The sequence below is a fragment of the Diceros bicornis genome, chromosome 4 (genome assembly GCF_020826845.1).
Source record: "Diceros bicornis minor isolate mBicDic1 chromosome 4, mDicBic1.mat.cur, whole genome shotgun sequence".
Classification (NCBI taxonomy): Eukaryota; Metazoa; Chordata; class Mammalia; order Perissodactyla; family Rhinocerotidae; genus Diceros; species Diceros bicornis.
In genome coordinates this window covers 51,956,168-51,977,238 of record NC_080743.1, presented here as the reverse complement: position 1 = coordinate 51,977,238, position 21,071 = coordinate 51,956,168, and the positions used below count along the sequence as shown (strand labels likewise).

Here is a 21,071-nt window from a genome sequence, read left to right as displayed (position 1 = left end):
TGCTTTCTTTTAAAAAGGAGATTTCTTTTCCTTTCTTTTTGATGCCCCCTTCCTCATAGTTAGTTAACCATTTTGAATTCCACATATAAGAAAATGTTCTCTTTTCCTCTGCTTCAGAGACTTAGATGTGATCTGCACCCAGACAGTATGCAGATTTTTCCATACTTTAAGGTGGAAACTTTCTGTATGCCTGGACCTCACTGCTGAAGAATTTCTTGGCTAATTGTGAGGGAAGAATATAAGAATGTTGGGTAGAAACAATTGAATAGTCTCTGAGAACAAATACCTTAACATTTCACAAATATCCAGAGTTGCATAACCACTTTAGTGGCTGAAGCACTGCGACTCATCCAATAATATAGTGGTTTGATAATTACACAGTTGTGGATTTATGCTGCTCTTGAATTAGGGAGATGTCCTGGTGCATACAGGTCAACTCTTTTTCGCATCATTACATATGTAAAGTGTACACTCACTTCAGGAATTGAAGTGTAATACTTTCCTGCATAAAATACCTAAAAGAAATTTTTAAGTCAAGTAGTCCTAAAGTGAGCATTCCTGTACTTACTTTTCCTGCTTATCTCATGGACAGCAGAGAATTTTGGATTCCTAGTTAAGTTTTATAAGTACCATTTGTCATATGGTGCATGCATATGAGGAAGAGTTAATTATACAAAGACAATGTGAAATTTTCCTCTCCTTGACATCAATTAAATTGAGATAATCACATTCTTAAAAGGACAAAAATATGTCAAGAAGCCCAAATTACAATTTCTTATATTACTTATTTGGGTCTAGGCTCAGTTGAAGGGTCTGACTGGCTCCTAATACTCAGAGTTAGTTTGGACCTTGAGATTAATTCTTGCCTTCTGAAACTTGCTCTCTGTTTGGCTGAAACTTGTGGACCTCTCAGAATGTGTGTCTTTATTGGGCACTTACTCTATGTAAGACAAAGACCCTACTACTGTGGGGTTTACAAACATGAATAATAGAAGGTTCTTGTGTTCACTCTGTGTACGGTCCAGTTGTATAGCCCACCTCAGTTCATTTATATCTTGCAGGCTGGAGACAGGATGAAATGAACGTGGCCTTAGAATTAATCACAGTGCTCTCTACCTTTCCATAGCCCTGTGCTTTATCTCGTTTGTAGTTATGTTGTTTGTATGTTGGCCTCTCTCAATGCACTGTGATCTCCAGAGCACAGAGTTGGATCTGATTCATGTTTGTACTGCCACAGAGTCAAGAATGTGCTTTGTGGAGGGTAGGCTCTCAAAAAACGCTTTCAAATAAAAGAATGCATTTTCTTGCTTAGGTTTCCTAACTATCGTGGGTCAGATTGTTCTGTACCAATATGGAAGCGATAAGAAGCTGGTGAACCTCTGCCCAGAGGTCCCCACACTAAATATTGTCTTGGATGCGCTTTACAGTGTTGCAGGAAGGGACAGTGGAATGAGACTGAATAAGAAATCAGAAACAGTGGGGTTTTTGTCTCAGCTCTGTCACAAATGACTTATTTAACATTAGGCAAGACACTTAAACTCTATCTCAGTCTCTCCATCTGTGAAATGGGAATAATAATGACTGGCTTGGCTATTTCCCACGATTGCTTTGAGGATCAAATGAGATAGTATACTTAAAAGTGTTTTGGAAAGCCTGAAGCACTGCACAAATGCAAAGCATTATTTTGAAAGAAATCTTCTCTTTAATCCCTGCTTCCACAAACACTTCATCACACATCCCTGGGTTCCTGAGTTATGTGGTGAGATATGTGGAGTAGCTTGATATGTCAACCTATGCTTGATAGGGACTCCAGAATCTTTTCTTCAGCACTGATAGTATTTAAATGATTCAGCCTTGGAAACACCTCAACTTTCTGTCAATCTTGCATCTCTCTCCAATTCATGTAGATATGTATGCCCTTCATTCAACATTAATTTAAACATATATTATTGAGCACTTATGTGCACTAAGTACTGTGCTAGGAACTGGGGCAATATAGACAAATGACATAGGATTTCCACTCTTGTGGGGTTTTTTCAGCTTATTGGATCTGAGAGAACAGACATGAGAACAAATAAGTGCCTTATTCTCATTTGTTTCAGGAGGCAATTTTTTGTGAGTTTTAATTAGTAAAGACAGATATATATATATATATTTTTACTTTTGTCTAAAACGAAAACTAGTATTGGCCCTTATACCACTAATGTCTGTAAATTTTAATTTGGTCTTGGAGACCGAGATTTGTTTTCCAGATGAAAGTTTGTGGGATCCCATTTTTCTTTGTATCAGTGAAGCTATGGAAATTTAAGGAATAGCAATAGCTATGATTAGTTATAGGATCACTTGAATGTTTTCCTGCCAATTTCTCCTATAAAGTAGGATTTGCTTTGGCTAAAAGCACTGACCTTGGGGAAGACCATTCTCCGATCCAGTTGAGTAATTAATCTGCTGAGTTCATTTGGGGCTGACATCTCCGGGCAGAAACTGGCATTTCATATCCTCAGCTGCCACTCAAGATTTGAGACACCGCCACAAGACCCCTTGGCTTCTGACGGGGATCAGGGAAATAGTCACCTAAATGCACACCGTGGAATTTATTTTTTTATTTTTTTTAAAGATTTTATTTATTTATTTATTTATTTATTTATTTTCCCCCCAAAGCCCCAGTAGATAGTTGTATGTCATGGTTGCACATCCTTCTAGTTGCTGTATGTGGGACGCAGCCTCAGCATGGCCGGAGAAGTGATGCGCTGGTGCGTGCCCGGGATCCGAACCCGGGCCACCAGCAGCGGAGCGCGCACACTTAACCGCTAAGCCACAGGGCCGGCCCTACACAGTGGAATTTAGGCTTAGCTTTGGGGAGAGGCCAATAATAGAAACCATATTTCAGTGCCATTCAGTCAGTCTACTCCTAGATCTCCCTGAAGCAGTCAACAGCTGCTGCTGCTCTTCCTGAACACCATTTTCCCCTTCTAGCTACACTGATCTCTTGCCTGCTTGTCTACTCTACCAAACCTCCCTTTCCTTCTCCTATATTTCCTATATCCAAGAATAGCTCATCATGCCTCAAGATACTGAGGTCATTGCTGATTCCTTGATCTATCATTCTTCTCTCATCTAAGCAGTTACTAGTCTTAGGAGCCAATGCCCATCTTTTCTGCATTCCACAGCCCCTGCCTCAGTTCTTATCTTCTCACTTTAGGGAACAGGCTCTGGTTTCTATTGTTTACCTGCCTCTATACTTGTTCTCTGTGCCTTGAACAGTCTTAGACCTCTAAAACATGAGAAATCTCCTCTTCCTCTTTACCTGACTAATCTTGTGATCTTCCTAGTCTTAGTTCGGCTATTGAGGTCTACCTGGAAGCCTTCCCTGACTACGCCTGCGCTGGGACAGGACTCACAGTCCCTCAGCTGTGAACTCACAACACTCTACTTGTCATACTGATCTTAATTGTTGGTTACTTGTCTCTCTTTCTTTATCCCTCAACTCCTCATACAGAATCTGGCCCATGGTAAATATGTACCAAAATGCCAATTGATGGGTTGGACTTGTTCTCCTCTCTCAGTCTTTGTCGATTCCAGTTCTTCCCTTGATTTTCAACTCCTTTTTGTATTTACCGATTTATATCCATAGCTTCCTTCAAAACATGTCTTTTAAAACATCTCTTTGGTCATAACCTTCTCCTACTTTCACTCATAACATTTATTCTTTATTCCTCTTGTCCTTATGGGAATGTATGCAATAAGTTTAACATTATAACAAAACCAACAAAAAGTTATACATGAACATAATAATTGCTTTCCTTAAAATAGTCACCTTGAGAAACTGCACATCTATTTTAATAATGTTGTCATAGCCACAGTCATTTCTTGAGCTGCTCTTTGAGGATGATTACCTTTACATTCTTCTGAACATATTTTAACAGTGTCAAATCTAATCTTTGCAAATGATTTTTAAAATTTGTGTATAGCTAAGTCACTATAAGCTATATTTAGTGAGTAAAGACAATGATCAAGCTGGTAACTCTATGGGTCAACAACTAAAAAAGTAATGTTATTATCTTTCTCTGAACATATTTGCACAAGGGAAATTCCAAAACTACTTTGACTAATTACGTTATTTTTGAAGAGTTTCTAGCATCCCAAGGTGTCTACTTTCAATAATGGTACTTGCTTAGCTGTTATAAAGTCCTTATTAAAATCCAGTGTTACAGCTTCACAGGCCTATGATCATACTGACTTGCACTTGTTTACTATTGTTTTACATTCTAGTGCAGCATCTATTATGTGATACACACTGGGAATGAATAAGGCCATGGTCCTTAGCCATAATGACCTCCTAATCTAGTTGAGAAGATAGAAATATAAACAGTCCTGTGTGAAAAATAGATATCAGTGTAAGATAAAGAAGCAGTACAGTGGAGAAACTGTCTGTGAGGGGTACGAATTTGCAAAGCCTTCTCAGGACTGAAGGATGAATGATGATTAGAAGCTCCCCAAGAGGAGGAGGGAGGGGGACTACAAGAGTTGTTCTAAGCCAAGGGAACAGAAGGTACAGAGACTGAAACAAGAAGACGTGTTTGGGATAATCTCAAGTCATTCAATACTGTTATTGTGTAAAGTTCACAGTGAGGGCAGAGAGGACAAGACATGGGGCCCAATGAAGTAAAGGCCTTGTATTTACCACTTTTTAGAAGTTTAGACTTTATCCTATAGGAGCCAGGGAGATGCTCTGTGGGTAGGATTTCCCTCCCCAACAGGACTGTAAACTCCCACATCTAATAAGGTTTGCCCCTCCCCCCATCCCTCCTCCCCACCCAGATTGTCTCAGATCCATCTCTTCCTTTCCACTCTGACATTACTTCAGGCCTTCATGACCCATGCCTGGACAATTTCACAAACTCATGGCTGGCCCTTGGACTCTAGCTCATCTTTTGCTCCTGACAATCAATTTTTCACAGGATTATCAGACCAACCTTCCTTTCCATCAAGTCACACTCCTGTTCAAAAACCTTCGATGGTTTTCTGTGACCTGAGAGATAACTGCCCCTCCCCCTTTTCAGTTTGTCCTTCAAAGTCCTGCATAATATGGTCCCAACACCCTTTCCGTCCTTGATTCCTGTCACTGCTCATAGTGCCAGAACTCATCTACTTATTCCCTAATCTGCACCTTTATTTTTACAGTGGCTCTCCCCTGGAATGCTACACCCACACAAACTTTTGTTGTTGTTTTTTATTTCAGCTCTTTTCTTACAAATGGCAAGCCCACCTGTACCCATGTCTGATCACATCTGCCACTGTCCTGCCTTGGAGGTAACCACTATTCTGGCTATATTCCATGACTATAAACTGTATGGTATGCATCCATAAATCATATATAGTATTGTTTTGAAAAAATTTAAGTATACATAAATGATATACTTTATATCTCCTCTGTAATTGGTTTTTCATTATCATTTTATTTTTAAGCTTCATGCCTATTGATATATATGAATATAATCTTTTCAGTTGCTATATTGCATTTCATTTTATAAATACACTGTATATTATTCATCAATTTCTCTATGGGTGGGCATTTAGGTTGTTTCCAATTTTTGGCTATTACAAAAAATGTTACAATGAATATCCTTAGCTGGTCTCCTTGTCCTATACAAATTTTGCTAACCTTTCAAGGTCCTGCTCTCATCCCAGCTCCTCCGTGAAAGCCTTCCCTGATTCCCCAGGCCCGCAGCAACCAAGCGTTGGTTCTCAAAAGTAGCTTGAGCATCATGCGTCTTTAGTATCATTCCATTGGGCCAAGCACAATGTTTCCCAAAGTGAGGCGCTTAAGAAATAGTCGCTAAACGAATGAATGAATGAATGAATCACCATTCATTCAATGAATCACCACAACCCAGTTGATGGCTCTGTTCATTTTAAATGGCTTTGGCGCCTTAGCCCCCATTTCCTTCTTTGACAGCACTGGTCCTTCTCTACTGCATTCCCCTAGCTAGCCCGAGAGTGTGTGGATGTGTGGGTGTGCGGGGGCGAGACCTATCTCACTGGATGAGGTCTGTCCCTCCTTGCAAGTTCACGATCTCGGCAATCCTAGTGTTTGAAGTTCAGAGTCCTAACACCCACCCCCTCCACCAGAGGCCGGCCCAGCGAGGCGCTCCAGCGCCAACTGAGTTAAGGCGCGTCCGGACCCACCGCGGGTTGGAGAAGGCTGGAAGGGGTATCTGAGGACCGTAGTAGATCCCTCCGCGCGTAGCTCGGGCCGGCGCTTCTTCCTGCGGGAAACCCCTGGGTGCCGAAGGCGTCGGGGCCCGGCCGCGGCGACAGGGGGGCGGGGTTTGCGGTGGGAGGAGGCGGCGGAGGCGGAAGGACACACGAGGCTGCTTCGCTGCACACCGAGAAAGTTTCAGCCAAACTTCGGGCGGCGGCTGAGGCGGCGGCCCGGGAGCGGCGGACTTGGGGTACAGGGAGTGGAGGCATTGAAGCCTGATCTTCCGGGCGCAGCGCGAGGCCGTGAGCCGCAGAAGCAAGAGGAGGGGAGGAGAAAGTGGGGGCTTCTCGGTCGGGACCCCCTCCCCATGTGGATCTGCCCAGGCGGCGGCGGCGGCGGAGGAGGCGACCGAGAAGATGCCCGCCCTGCGCCCCGCTCTGCTGTGGGCACTGCTGGCGCTCTGGCTGTGCCGCGCGGCCCCCGCGCGTGGTGAGTACCGGGCGGAGGGGTGCTGTCCCCTGCGCCCAGGCCCGCGCACCCCGCCCGCGCGCCCCGCTGCCCCCGCCCCGGCCCGGCCGGCCACCTGGGGCGACCGTTCCCCCCCCTTCCGTCCTCTTCTCTGCGATCAGGTCGGGCTCAGCGGTCGGCGCGGAGTGAGGCCACTTGGTTCCCTAGAGTTGCACATCGTTGGGGCCCCCTGCCCGGGCGCGCCCCCTCCCCGCGCTCCCCGCTGCCTCCGGCTCCCCTCGCTGGTGGCCCCACACATGCCTCCTCGGCCGGAGGGAGGCCGGGCAGCAAGTCTCAGAAACCCTCTTTCTCGAGCACTTGAGTTCGGGGAGTTGGGCAGTTTTGGCCCTTTGGTTCCGCGTTTCCTGGGGTTGAGGGAGAGCCGGGGGCGGGCTGCCCGAGACGAACCCTCGCCGGCCGCGCACCGCAGATGGGCTGAGCGAAGGAATGCCAGATTCCGGCGTGGAGCGAGCGGGGGCAGGGCCTCCAAGCCCAACGGCTTGCACCTTCACAGCCAGACTTCTCTTCGCCAAAGGGAGGCACACAGTCCGGGGGGGTGGCTTTGGTTTGGATGGGGACAGGGTTTTGCGGTGCCTCTGAATTCTGACACTCCGAATCCGTGGTCCCGATGAATCCGGTCTGTTTGGCTTGAGTCTTGGAAAGGTGGAGGCAGGAGCAGAAGGAAAACTGATGTGGCTGCATGCTGAGCCACATGATTTAAAAATCTCAACTGCTGTTATTCTTTCCGAGGCGCGGAGCTCGGGCGCTGTTTCGGATTCTGCGTCCAGCCCCAGGAATGTGGTGTGACGATCACCAACTCCTCCAACCTGGCAGCAGCATTTGCTGCTCTTTTGGCATGGTTGGGGGTGGGGCACGGGCGGGTGAGGAAAAGTGGATACGTTAATTCAAAGTGCTTCCTTAGAAAGCCTTTTTATGGTTGGATATTTGCAACAGTCTTTCTGAACACGGTTGGACCAAGGAAAGGAAATCGAATCATATTTTACCCATCCCACTCACACTCTTGGATTCCAAATTTCTTCAGGCTGTTTAGTGGGAAGAGCTTGGGCTTTGGAGCCCTGCTCTTTAATCCTGGGTTCCAGTCCAGCTATGCTGTATGAACTCACCAATAAAATGGGAATGAAATTACCCAGCTAATAGGATTAATTAAGAGAATGTATATTAAACCCATGGCAGTCAAAAGGTAGAAGGTCCTTTCAGGGCAGGGCTGTGTTTTATTTTTTCTGAACTCTGCTTCCAGTGGTGGCTTGTGCATGTTTGTTGAACTGAAAGGGGCCCCTTCTTTTCCTGGCCTAATCTGAAGGAAAATTTTTACCTTTATCAAAAAACTAGTACATGAGCTATGTCCCTTTGCAAAGAAAAGGTTAAGAAGATGATGAACTTTAGAAAGATTTGCTCTTTGTTCATTGTTAAGAGGCAGTCGACATGCCAATCACAGATGTTTAAAAGAGAACAAGGTTATTTATCACAGGGCTGGGTTGTTCAGCATCAACCAGATTCTTCTTGGAAGGTTCAAATTCCACACACCTCTAGGTCCCTAAGAATTTCAGAAGTGGACCAGGAGGCTGTGTGATGATGAATCAAAACTGTTGTTTCTAAAGCGTTTTGTTAAAAAACACATCCAATAGTGTTTTTTGCCTTTCCTTTTTCTTTGAGTGGAAGCTTTAGTATAAGTGTAGATTTAGGATAGAGAGAAATATAAACAACCAGCTAGTCTGAGGGTTGCAATGCTTGGTCTACAATCCTTCATTAACTTGTTTTAGTAAATAACTTAATCTTCATGGTCTGTAGTCTCCTCACCTATGAAATAGAGCTAAAGAAGTAACCTGCTTTAGAGAGTTGGAGGGAATAATATGATTGCAAAGTGATTTGCAAAATTAAGCGTTAAATGATAAGACTGATGGCAGAAATAGGATACTGTGACACACCGGGCTTCTCTCATTCTAGGACCTCAGTACGGAGAATGATATCCTCTTTTATACTTCTGCACTGATTAGGTATTGCTATTACTAGCTACCGTTCAGGTGGACAAGTTGAGTGTTAGTCAATTAGCTCAAAGGACAAGATTTAGATATTTTGATTTTTAGACAGGCATTCTTCAAATACTAAACTACTGCACTATAAGAGATTAAAAAATGTTTCTCGGTACAAATCTTAAATTTTTTCCGAGTCTAGCAGTGATGGCTTCTTGAATTTTCTCAATTTATTATCATTGTATTTTGCCAAGGTACAAATTATAACACACCCTTCCAGACTTTTGAGTGTTCCCGTATTTGGCTTGTGGCCAATTGTTAATTTAAACATCACTGAGTTCCTAAGGCAAGGAGCTGTCAACCCATCTGTCTGATTGTCTAAACAGCTATCCAAGACCACCCTTTGCTCCTTGTTTTCTTTTGCTTTGCAATGAGAAGTGACTCCCTGGTTTTGCTGCCTGCTAGATAATTTCTCAGCTGAATTCTTCACTTGCTTTTAAACAAATCACAAAGAGCAATTGTTTTTTCTTTCACATGGAGATTAAATGTACCCTAAAACTATTTTCCTTTTCTCTTTCTTTCTTCTTGTTATTCCTATATTATTATTCCTTTTTCGGGAGGGAGGAGGAAGGTGAGTGATTGTTTCTGGTCTCTCTTTTCTTTTTCCTGATGTTTGATTTAAAAATATTTACCCACATCTCCTTGACATCTCTCTGCACCAGTCCCACTCTACTGCCTCTTCTGTAGACTTCTTATGACATAGGGGAGTAACTTTTGGCTCACCTGAATTGTAGTTGCTGACTTCAGGACCTTTAGAAAATGTTTAAGTTCAGTGGGATATGCTTGGATGCTTCTGAGCAGCCTTATAATACATTTTAAAAATATCACACCCACAGAAATTCTATTTTGCCCACAAAATTTGCATTGATCTAGTTCCCACTCTCTGATGCAATTCCTAGTGGTCCTCCTCCTTACCCTGTCCCCTGTGACAGAGCAAAGCTCCATGTCCTGGCTGCTTCAGAATCAGCTGGGGTGACTCTTGGACTCAACACCCAGGGATTCTGATACAGTAGGTCTGAGAGTCTGCATTTTTCAAGATTTACAGGTTCTGATAGTACCTTGGTTGGAACCCACTGATAGTTCATTATTCTGCCTTCAGGTGTGTATATGGGGTCTTTCTTAATTTTAATAATTTCTGGAATGAACCTAACCTTATTCAGCCATTCCAATGTTTAACCCGCTGACTGGCAAAGATTTTTTAAATTGCTAACATAAAAGCTGTAGAGTGTAATGCCATTTCTTCTTGTTTATCTGGGCACAGTGGGTTCCAATTGTCTCTTTAGAAGGGCTTCATATATTTGAATGATACGATTATAAATTCTCCTTCCCTCTTTTCTCCTCTCTTATCTCTTTTTCCTCAAGCTTCATTTAAATATGTCATTTTGGACCGTTTGTCTGTTAGTCCTTAATGGTTTTGGAGTAAAAAATTCTAAGCCATGATTTGAATGAGAATAAAGTAAGAGATTTTACGTTATCCTTACATTGTGTTTACACTCGTTATTTAAGTGCTTCCTTTCTGGATATCTCTCTCTGATGCAACTTGAACTTTTCATTTTCTTCCCACTGTTTCCTGATTCCCCTCCTTTCTTCTTCCCTTTCTCTGTGTGTGTGAGTGTGTGTGTGAATGCCTTCAGACCAAAAGGTTTTCCTTTCTTCTACTTTTCTCTCTTTATTGGTCTACCATATGTATACTGATTTGGAAAGATCACTGTTTAGGGGCCTGAAGACCAGAATTCTCCTCCAGGTCTGTTATTAATTAGTCTTGTGATCTTGTGGGAGGGCAGTTTTGGTCCTCCATTTGCTCAGGTACCTTTTCCGTAGTCTCTGAGCCAATTACAGAGTTGAGACTAGAGTCTCTCTCTTCGGGTCCTCAGTCCAGTGCCTTGTCCAGTCTCCATACCACTTCTATCTCTTGCACAAATAAGCTCATGTACACACAAACACTCACAATATCCTCAGGTGCTTATTGTTAGTGTGCTTCTTGAGGAAAACAACTGTGTCTTTTAATTTATGTGTTTATTCTAATGCCCCCACTCCTATCCTTGTACCAAGCATGGTGCTTTGGCATCTAATAGGCAACTCAAAAAAAATTTGTTCATTTGAACAATTACTTTAGTCATTTTCTTATTCTGGACTACTATGGTACTCCAAGACAGTTTTTAAAAAAAAAAAATAGTATTTGCAAGAATCATTGCTTACCTTAAATTTGGGGAAAAACCAACTTTTTCCCTTCCCCAGCTGTTTTGTTTAAACTTGCCATTTTGAATTTCTTTGTGTGTGGTTTCTTCTTCTCTCTCTCTTTTTTTTTCTCATCACTTCTGCAATTCATAAAGGTCACTTTAACTTTGGAATTTAACCTCAAAGGCACTGGCACCCACCCCCTGCCTCTCACTTGAGTTGCTACTACTGCTTCCTGTATTACTATATTACTAGACCAGTGATTTCTATTATTTTGTTCAGAGTTGCCACACCTTATTGTAATTTGGTCATTTTGGGGTCTGTTGTAATAGTATTTTTTAAATTAAAGTTAACTAAGTTTATGTTTGTTTAGATGATTTTTTTTGAGATTCTTTTTCATTGTGAGCTGGATATTACAGACTTGTACTAGACTAAGAGGATATGTACATTTAGTAAAGTTTATTTGTTTTTTTTCCCCACCAAGAGAGTTCCCTGAAAACCACTACCATCAACAAAAACTCTAAAGGTGAGATATGATAAATAAATTTTTGAGAGAACCATACAGTGTGTGAGCTGTCTCCACCGCGGTTTGTTTCTTGAAGGCAGGGACTGTGTCACACATATTTCTTCTCTGGCCTACAAAACTTGTCTAGCATATGCCCAACATGCAGAGTCAGCTGAGCAGCAGGCTTGGTCACAGCATCTCTGACTCCTGCTCTGTCCTCCCCACCTTTGGGACATTCTGGAGGAGAGGCTGATGGTGAGTCAGAGGTGTGTCTTTATACTCCTTTCTCCTTTGAAGAGAAAAGGTCAGTTGAAAGCTGACCCCACCCACAGACTTTTGTGCTATCTCTTTTTATTAATTAATGGGTAGCTGAAATTTTCCTCTTTATTGACTTATGTGTTGGCAGGAACTTTAAAATTCATCTAGTCCTTCTATCCATCCCATGCTTGATCTGATCCTCTTACAGCATCCTGGTCAAGAGGTAGCCTACCTTCTTTGTGCTTCAATACCTCTTGTGATAGACAGCTCCCTGCCTCCAGAGGCGGGTTAGTCCATCTTTAGACAGCTCTAATTCTTAGAAAGTTCTTTTATTCAGCTGTAATCTGTCTCTTTATGATTTGCACCTATTGACATCTTCTCGGGAATTTGTTTCATAGAGTCCTGAGCCCTGTGTGGGTAACAAAGATCCAAAAGGGGTACTTTATTGAACTGACACCTACCCCTCCATGAAAGAGTTAAACTCAGTGAGGAGCATGCACATGATCCCATCTGGGGTGGTCTCCTGGAGATTCTGATTCAGTGGGGCTGGAATAGTATCTGGGAATTTGTATATTTAGAAATAGCCAGGTAATTTTTGTATCAGGGAAGTTTGGGAATTACTGCAGAGTGAATGTGGAGAAGCCAAAGGTTTGTTGTTTAGTTTTTGTTTGAATGTTCTTTGATAGTGCTAGAGATGGGTTGCTTTGACTGGGTCCTGTGGTCATTTTTTCCCCTTCTTGCTGCTTCTTGCTGCATGCTAGGTCACTAGGGAAAAGAAACCTGCTCTAGTATCTCCATAAGGCAAGTAAAATTGTTTGTTTTGTCTTTCAAAAAAATAATCTGCAGGGGCTGTCCTGGTGACGTAGTGGTTAAGTTCGTGCGCTCTGCTTCAGTGGCTGGGGGTTCGCGGGTTTGGATCCTGGGCATGGACCTATACACCACTCATCAAAGCCATGCTGTGGCAGCATCCCACATACAAAATAGAGGAAGAATGGCATGGATGTTAGCTCAGGGCAAATCTTCCTCACCAAAATAAATAAATAAATAAATAAATCTGCAAATTATCCACAGTCTTAGGATTGCTTTGTGTGTGTCATGCATGACTTTAGTGGACACCTCCTTATCCCTCCATCAGAATGTTACCTGAGATACCAGAATACATAGGTGTTCCACAGTTTTTGTGGTGTTCATTAGGGAATTCTGTCCTCAGTCCTTGTGAATGATGCTGCCTTTAAGGATATCTGCTTTGTTAACCCATGAACATGTCTGATGTCAGGGATTTCCCTCAGATGTGTTAGTGCAAAAAGATATAAAGGCCACTCATTTCAGGCAGTCCTGCTTTTGAGGTATCTGGGCTGCAGCAGCAAATGAAATAAGGAAGGGTGAATAAAGGAGGAATCAAGGACTTCTTGAGCAGAACAAGAGGGGCCTAGGGGGCCCTGTAAGAAGGGGCCCAGGAGGGCTCCTCTGAAAAAGACACTTGATGTTGTGTTGTCCTTGATAGGAAAAAGGAAGTGCCTTCAGATCTGAAAAGATATGCTCATGGCCTCTGGATAGGACAGACTGCAGTGTTCATTGGTAGTGGTAGGAGGTTTGCTGTAGATCTGTTCTTTCTCTCCTCCTCTCCTTTTTGAGGGGAATACCAGCTGTGTTGCAGAAAATACATTGCGACCTTAAAAAGAAGAGTAAAGCCAAGAAGGGAGGATGATAAAAGCCATAGCTTGGAGTGAGAAAAGTGAAGTAAGTATTGTATTAATTTATTAATATATGTAAATATGTAAGTTTCTGTATAATACTCTGGTAGGAGCTGAAACTATTGGCTCTATGATTTATTATCTTTGTAGCTCTACTGTCTTAATGGTGTGTTAGGGAGGATTGTGGTGTGTTGTCATCCTTAATTTGTGTGTTTCCCTTAGCATCATGTGGCAGGGAGTACAGGGTATTCCGCTCTCCTAGATGTGTGGGAATCATTGACCAAGTAGAAGGTAGGGTCCTGACCCCAAGGAGCTGACGTCATCGTGGAGACAAGACAGATGAGCGCACAGTTAGGAATATGAAGCACAGTCATTTGGTCACTTATCTGCACTCTCTGAAAGCAGTTTCCTGCAGTCAGGGTGACTAAGAGCTGTAGAGTCTGGGGGAGTAAACTCCAGCTCCACCAGGGAACAGTGACCCCCTGTTCACCCCTGCTAGGCTTGTCTGCTGTTCTCTTTCTCTGCTGTAATTTAGAGGTATCAAAACTTGACTTGGGGAAAAGACAAAGACCCATTTGTCTGGTGGGGGTGTAAGTATAAATTTGGCACATGTTGCGGTGTTTATTATGTCTGTTAGTGGGTTTGTGGCAAGAGAGAGGGCTATGTTCTGAGTCCAGGATGCCAAGCCTGATCTAGGACAAGTTAAGGTGGAAGTATCTTCTTTGGAAGATCCAGTTCTCAGTGGCAGTAGCTGAAGGAACTTATCGTCACAGCCAGGCAATAACTGAGGTGCAGTATGGACACACCCAGAGTTGCTGCCTCAGGTGGCATTGATTAATCATACTAACATCTCCCTCATCCTCTTGTGCTTGTCTTGGCAAAACCCTGTTTTACCAGCTCCTCAAAGATTGGGCTTTACTAGATATGATTGAACAAACTCTTGGGGGTCATTTTACTGTCCCTTGCTACTCTTGAACAGCAGGGCAGTTATGTTGGTCCCGCTCTGGTGCCCTTGGTCTCCTGGCCGAGCAGTGAGGGACCTGAGTCTCTCTTCCAATTGGACTGAAGTACCTTCCCGGAGGCCTGCCTGGGGCAGTTTCTGGTCTCCAAGTTAGTTCCTTCTGCAGGTATTGGCAGCTGGGCAGTGACTCTGGTTTTCTGAATACATCAGCCAAACATCATGCCAAGTTGGACTCATCGCCTCACACAGACAGGTTGGGTCTCTGGGTGTTGCAGAACCTGTTTCTGGGTTAAGAGTAGCTCTCCCGCCCTCATATATATTTATTCATATGAAGAAAGTGTGTGTGTATTTTGTGAGGTAAGGAAAATATGATGATAATATTTTACTGGAGTCAGATATTTTCTCCTCAATAATATGTTGTCTTTTGACAAATAGCATCCATTTTAAATACAGTTTTGCTTGCTGAATAAAGTGTGGTACAAGAATCGGTGGTTCCATTCTAAAGCATACTACCTTGTTCAGGGGCAGGTGTGTTTTAATATTGTTGTTTGCTTCTTTTTCATTTCTTTTTATTCTCATCTGTCTTTTGTGAAGAGATTCTGGAAGGCTTTTAAACCTCAAAGATTAAATAGCCTATTTTAACTAGTACCTAACAAAGAGAGGTTGCCATGTTGACATATGCATATGTATCCAACAGTCAAATAAGAATAATTGAATACTGTCTACTCACTAATATATTCTGTTGAGTTTCCGAATATGAATAGTCACAAAACTAGATAATGCTACTGTGTTAACTTCTCTGAGTGGTAAGTATGATAAGATGCAAAGAAACTGTTGTTTAATTCTCTGCTTTCACATGCTTTTGTTTGTCTAGAAAGTGTCAAGACTCATTGAAGTTTGAGGACATGTATATTTTGATTATTACTTTTTATTATGTTTTTTTTATTTGCTGTGAACATGGCTTTATTTATTTGCTAGATCTTCTTTAATTGGAAACATTAAGGACATTTACTTTGTTACAACATTTAAAGCATTTTATAATCTTTATGAGTGTTATTAGGGAAAAAACTATATCCTGTGAATCATGCAAGTCTTTTGCATTATATTACTATTTAAAGTAACAATATGACGTGGCTCCTGTGACATATACTTTCTAAGAGATTTAAGGAAAATGGTTCTAACTAAAAACAAACATTGTAACATTTTAAGCTGGGTTTACATAGCAACAGAATTATTCGTTATGTTTACACATAATTAATTCATATTTATACTTTGTTGATTTTCTCTGGCACCTTTACAAGATTTTTTTTGGAGTGGCTATTTAAAAAGTAATTACATTTAAAAGTAGTTAAGGATGTTTGAAAATCTAGAAAAGTGTAAGAAAAACATCCACAATCATACCACTGTTAATATTTTGGTGTACATCTTTTATCTTTTGGCCTTGTTTTTCTACTCTTAGACTTAAAAAAGTTGTTGATTCATAATAAATATACAGTTTTCTATTCTGCTTTTCTTTGGTGGTTATAAATATTTTTCATATTTTGAAGCATTTTTCATAAATTGAATTTTAATGGTTAAATATTATTCTGATTAATAGATTTACTATGTTTTGACGACTCTCCTTTGGTTCAGTTGCATATTTGATTGGTTCCTTTTTTTGTTTTTCCGTATAAATGGTCCTGATCATCTTCATACAGATGGAAGTTTCCCTTCTTAGGATTTTTTCCATTAAGCTAGATTTGCAGAAGAGAAATTACTATGTCAAAGAGAGTGATTTTTAAAAATCAGGTAACAGAATTTAAAAAAACCAACAACAAGAAAATATAAGAGAAAATTGAAATCTCCAGTAATCCCATCACCTCCAGCCAAAACCCATGGTTAACATTTTGATACATTCTAGACAGTTTTTTTCCTACATTTATTATTGTAATTGGGATTTAACACATGTACAGTTTTATCATCTGCTTCTGCACCAGTTAAAATATTATGAACATTTCCCCACATATATAAATAGTCTTTAAGAACATAATTTTAAAGGCTGTATACTGTTCTGTTTTAAGGATCTACTATATTTTATTTAAACTGAAATTTATTCTTAGTTTCCAGTTTTCATAATTATAAATAGTGCTATGTTTAACATTCTTGTATATAAATCTTGGTAGGAATATTTATTTCCTTAACATAAACTCCCAGAAGTCAAATTATTGTATCAAAGAGTATGGACCTTTCTGTGGCTTTTGATACACATTACCAAATTCCCTTCCATATAGTTTGACCAAGTTATACTTCCATCAGCAGAATATGGGACTGTCAGTGTTCCCAACCATTGTCAACACTAGTTTTTATTTTTAAAACTCTTTACCAGTTTGATAAGTGGTAAATGCTACCTCATCTTATTTGCCTCTCTGATTATAGTGATATTGAATGTTTTTTCATATGGTCCGTGGCCCTTTGTATTGCCTTTTTAAAATTTATTTGTTTAGGTAAATTGTATCTTTTACCCATCAATGTGTTCATTTTGTGGTTACTGATTTGAAAAAGCTCTTTAAATATTAAGAGTATTAGTCTTTTGTCTATCTTAGATATGTTGCAACACACATGGACAGGTTAAACAATATAATAATATCAAGTTGCTACCAATATTGATATCAAAAATTATTTACTTGATAGGTTAATTTTTTTATCTTTTGATTTCTAATGAGCTTGGTCAGTTTTCCATGTATTTGTTAACTGGTATTTTCTGTAGCTACTTTAAAATTCTAATCTGACTGTATCATAAATCAACAAACCATCAGTTGTATGTGCCCAGGAAATGCACATTTACTTTAATACTTTATAAAGAGATACTGGAGGAAAACAGTATATTCTGGAGCCAAATATGTGATTTTGGATGGGAGCAGGGTAATCTGCTTCTGTCCTTATATCCAAGATTTTTGAAATATGTAACATCCCTGAAAGGCAGGACTAAAGCACTACCAAATCTGACATTTTGACCTAATTGATAGTTGTACAGTGGTCTAGCCAGTCAGTTTGGTCAGACAACAGGGTGACTAAGATTCCCTCTCCTCTCCCCTCGCCAAATTGATTAGTTGTGGGACAGAACTGACTGAATCAACCTGTTGTTTTGGCACCCCATGGACACCACCTGTTTCTTCCATTTCTCCCTCCAGCCTCTCACTACCCTAGTGCAGTACTGTGTGCACAGTGGGTAGGAGATCAATGTTGTTGCTGAAGAATGTTGCAATAAAGAAGAGTAGATTGCTTTTTTTTTCAAGTTTGTATGTTCTTAAGGCACCCTGATGCTTTTGACATTAAGAACTCCAGCTGAACTGCTCTATGCGGAAGCCCTGCAGGTCTTAAGTGTTTGGTTCAGAGTAATTTCAGGCAATATGAGTGCTTTCTTAAGTATCATTGGAATTTACTGGGCTGGTTGTTTGCCAGCTATTACCATATTTAGCATGAGGAGACCTGGGGAACAAGGACATTTCTGACCAACCAAAGAAGGAAACCTCTCTGAAGGATTGTGACTTTTTTTTGACATGTGGTTTAAGAGAATGCCAGTTGGAGTGAGATTCCAGTTTGTGTCCACTGGTCTTTATTTCTGTGCCCCATCCACAAAATTAATTTATGGGTGGGAAAAGAGATTTGATAGTGAAGCTTTTTCTCACCCTGAAGTCTAAGACTGTTCTTGGGAAGCGATTGGAGAATTCTTATGCCTAGACTGTGCACTGGGAGGCTTAATCAGCAGGTGAAGCAGCTGATTAAAAACATGGGTTGATGGGTGTTTATTCTCGTCTTTCTTCTTGAAGACTTTTTAGTTTTCTTCTTTGTCATGGTCTGAATTTATTTTGGCCCAGTCTTTTTCTTCATCCTACTTTTGGAACCATCATCTTTCCTTGTGTAGCTTAAAACTTCTCTGCCTCAGTTTTTCCATTTTAAAGATGAAGATAGTATTTGGAAGGACTAGGCAATACAATTAACAAACATTTTCATAAAGTAAAACAACTCCAACATTTACATAGCAATGTAGAGTTTACAGAACACTCTTACACAATTGCCTCCTTTAATCTTAACAAAACCTTGGTGGAAACTGAGCCCCAGAGGAGTTAGTTGGCTTGTATAACATTGTTTAGTCCTAGATAATAAGTGACAGAGCTGGGACTTAAATTTGGTTTGACTTTCTAAACTTCAGCTTTTTTTTTTTTAAACATTTGTTGAATTCTTTCTATATGCCTGTCATTCTGTTAGGGGCTTTACATATATTTCCTTATTTAAGCCATTTCACATGGCTATCCTTATATTACAGATAAGGAAATTGGAGCTTGGATTCATAGCTTTGGGTGTAGGGGCAAATCATGTGGTTAGTGAGGGATGGAGCCAGGATTCAAACCTCTGTCTGGCTCTAGCGCCTCTGTAGTCAGCCATGGCACTTTATGTTCATGCATACAATTAAACCTCACAACAACCCTATGAGATGGGGAGTAGGTAAATGGGGAAACTGAGGCTTTTAAAATGCTCAGAATAATGCACTTAGTGTCAGAGTTGGGGTTTAGAGCTAGGCTTTTCTGTCTCCATAACCTTTGCTCATTCCGCTACACTGAAGATGCATGATTTTATGATATGTATAGCTAAAAGTTAGTTCGTAAGACTGTTGGTTCTTTGAATGTAGGAGCCAGTTGTTAGAAATCATTTGTATCTTCTGAATAAATATGAAATGGATGAACATTAGTTGACTTATGGCCCTTGCCTTCTCTCAATTGATTTCTATCACCAGGACAAGCAAATTGAATTTGGGTTGAGAGGAGAGGAGTTCCCCAAAATGAGCCACAACTATGAGCTCTTCAGCAGGCTGCTCTCAGGAGCAATGGCCCAACTCCTGAGGCTTCTGCTTGGGGACATTCCTGTCCGTGTTTCTGGAGACTTCTCTTTGGGAGGGGATTGTCAGCTTATGGAGAGAGAGGGTGGGAATACTTACAAGTCTGGCTTTAAACATACTAGCCCTGTGTCCTTGGGCAAGTTTGTTGAGCACTCTGTGTCTCAATTTCATTATTTGTAAAATGAAGATAATTGCAGGATGTAATTGTTAGGGTTGTTAAGAGTATTAAATAAGTTAATAAGTTTTAAATTCATAGTATGGTGCCCGAACATGGTAAGAGTACAGTAAATAGTAGCTATTGTTAATGGTGGTGTTATTTTATGTTGCAGAGTAGATGGGCTTTTGATTGCTTTCACTTTTCTTTAATCGAAAGTGAATGAGTGATTCAGACCCTTGCTGGTAAATAGGAGCTTTACCTTTGCAGCATGTAGATTGTTCACTGGTTTCTAGTGACCCTATAAATATTTATGGGTATTGTGTTTGAGTCTGTTCCCTTGATGAGACATACTTCCAATTTGGAGAAACTTTGTCTATTATACAAATTGCATTAATAAGTGTTAAATCATTTCTCCATTATTTATTAACCAGAAATTTGTGGTTGGATGTTATGTTTAGTACAGAAACTGATTTTTCTGAAGTGTAGCTTTGAGGACAATATTAGGTCCAACATTCTTGTTCCTCGATTTCCTATAATATGACAAACATCATCACGTGCCATCCAGTGTCACCATGCAGAATACTAGCCTAAGGCCAAAATATTTGATGTTTTAATTAGCCTTATAGCACTTAATGGACTATCTCTGTTAGACATTTTGAAATAATAAAAATATCCCATGATCTGTTATTACAACTTCAGGGGCTCCTGGAGATTTTGGGATCTCAGGCTGGAGCCACCCATCTAGTCTATCCTTGTTTTACAGATGAGGAAACCAAAGCCCAGAGACGTGAAGTGACTGGCCAAAGGGTCTAGAGCTAGGTCAAGGTTGGGGCCAGAATCCAAGCTCTTGTTTTCTAGTCAAGTTGTCTTTTCTCTACACTCACTACTCAAATGATGTATTAGTATGTCAACTGTCTGCTTTTTGAGATCTGAAAAGGGAACAGTGTAGAAGTTGGGAGGGTGGGGGAGGGGAGGGGTGTGGCCATATTGAAAATGTCAGTGACAGAAGAGAAAATATTTGCCTGTGAGCCCCTGCCTGTCCCTTTGGACTTCTTTGTAGTGGTTAAGACAACCCAGCAGGGCTAGTGTCATTAGTGATTCAGAATTGGATTAGCCAGGACTGGTGGAGTTACTTTCTCAGAAAAGGGTTTCATATTTTAACATTTGTTTCCCATGACAGTTTGCTTATTCTCAAGTTTTGGCAGCCTTGAGCAAATGGTTGTCAGGTTTTTTGTTTTGTTTTGTTTTAAGACAAAACTCCAAATTTTATTTTGCTGATTTAGTAAACTGTCTTCTACCTACCACTCCTCTCTGCTCCCTCTATAATTATTTCTAAGACTTTGTTTTTCAGTTATGGGAGTACTATGAAATGTTTTCTTTTATAGTCTGAGATATTTATAATTATGTGTAAGCACACTGTTTACAGAAAATGTAAGTGTTGGGTATGTTAACTCAACTACCCTTAGAACACTTCAAATATTTTCCAATAATTTAAATCTTTCCAAAAAGCACTTGAAGCAGCTTACATAAGGGAGTGGAGGTATACACTGAGGATAGCCGCATTTGAATTTAATTAGTGTAGATGAATGTGAATGTCACTTGGGAGGAACTGGGAGTATTTGCATGAAGGCTGACCAAGGCAGGCCTGCTTCTTAATAGAGTGAACAAAACAGACAAAA

General features: G+C 40.8%; 1 protein-coding gene across 1 annotated transcript in view; it reads left to right on the top strand.

The window, feature by feature from the left end:
- Window positions 1-6,393: 6,393 nt before the first annotated feature.
- The window catches only part of NOTCH2 (notch receptor 2), a 155,458-nt gene continuing 140,780 nt past the window's right edge, over window positions 6,394-21,071 (top strand). Inside the window, exon 1 of the mRNA XM_058538926.1 lies at window positions 6,394-6,694. Coding sequence (XP_058394909.1) covers window positions 6,622-6,694 — 73 coding nt within the window. The 5' untranslated portion in view covers window positions 6,394-6,621. The remainder of the gene's footprint in view (window positions 6,695-21,071) is intronic.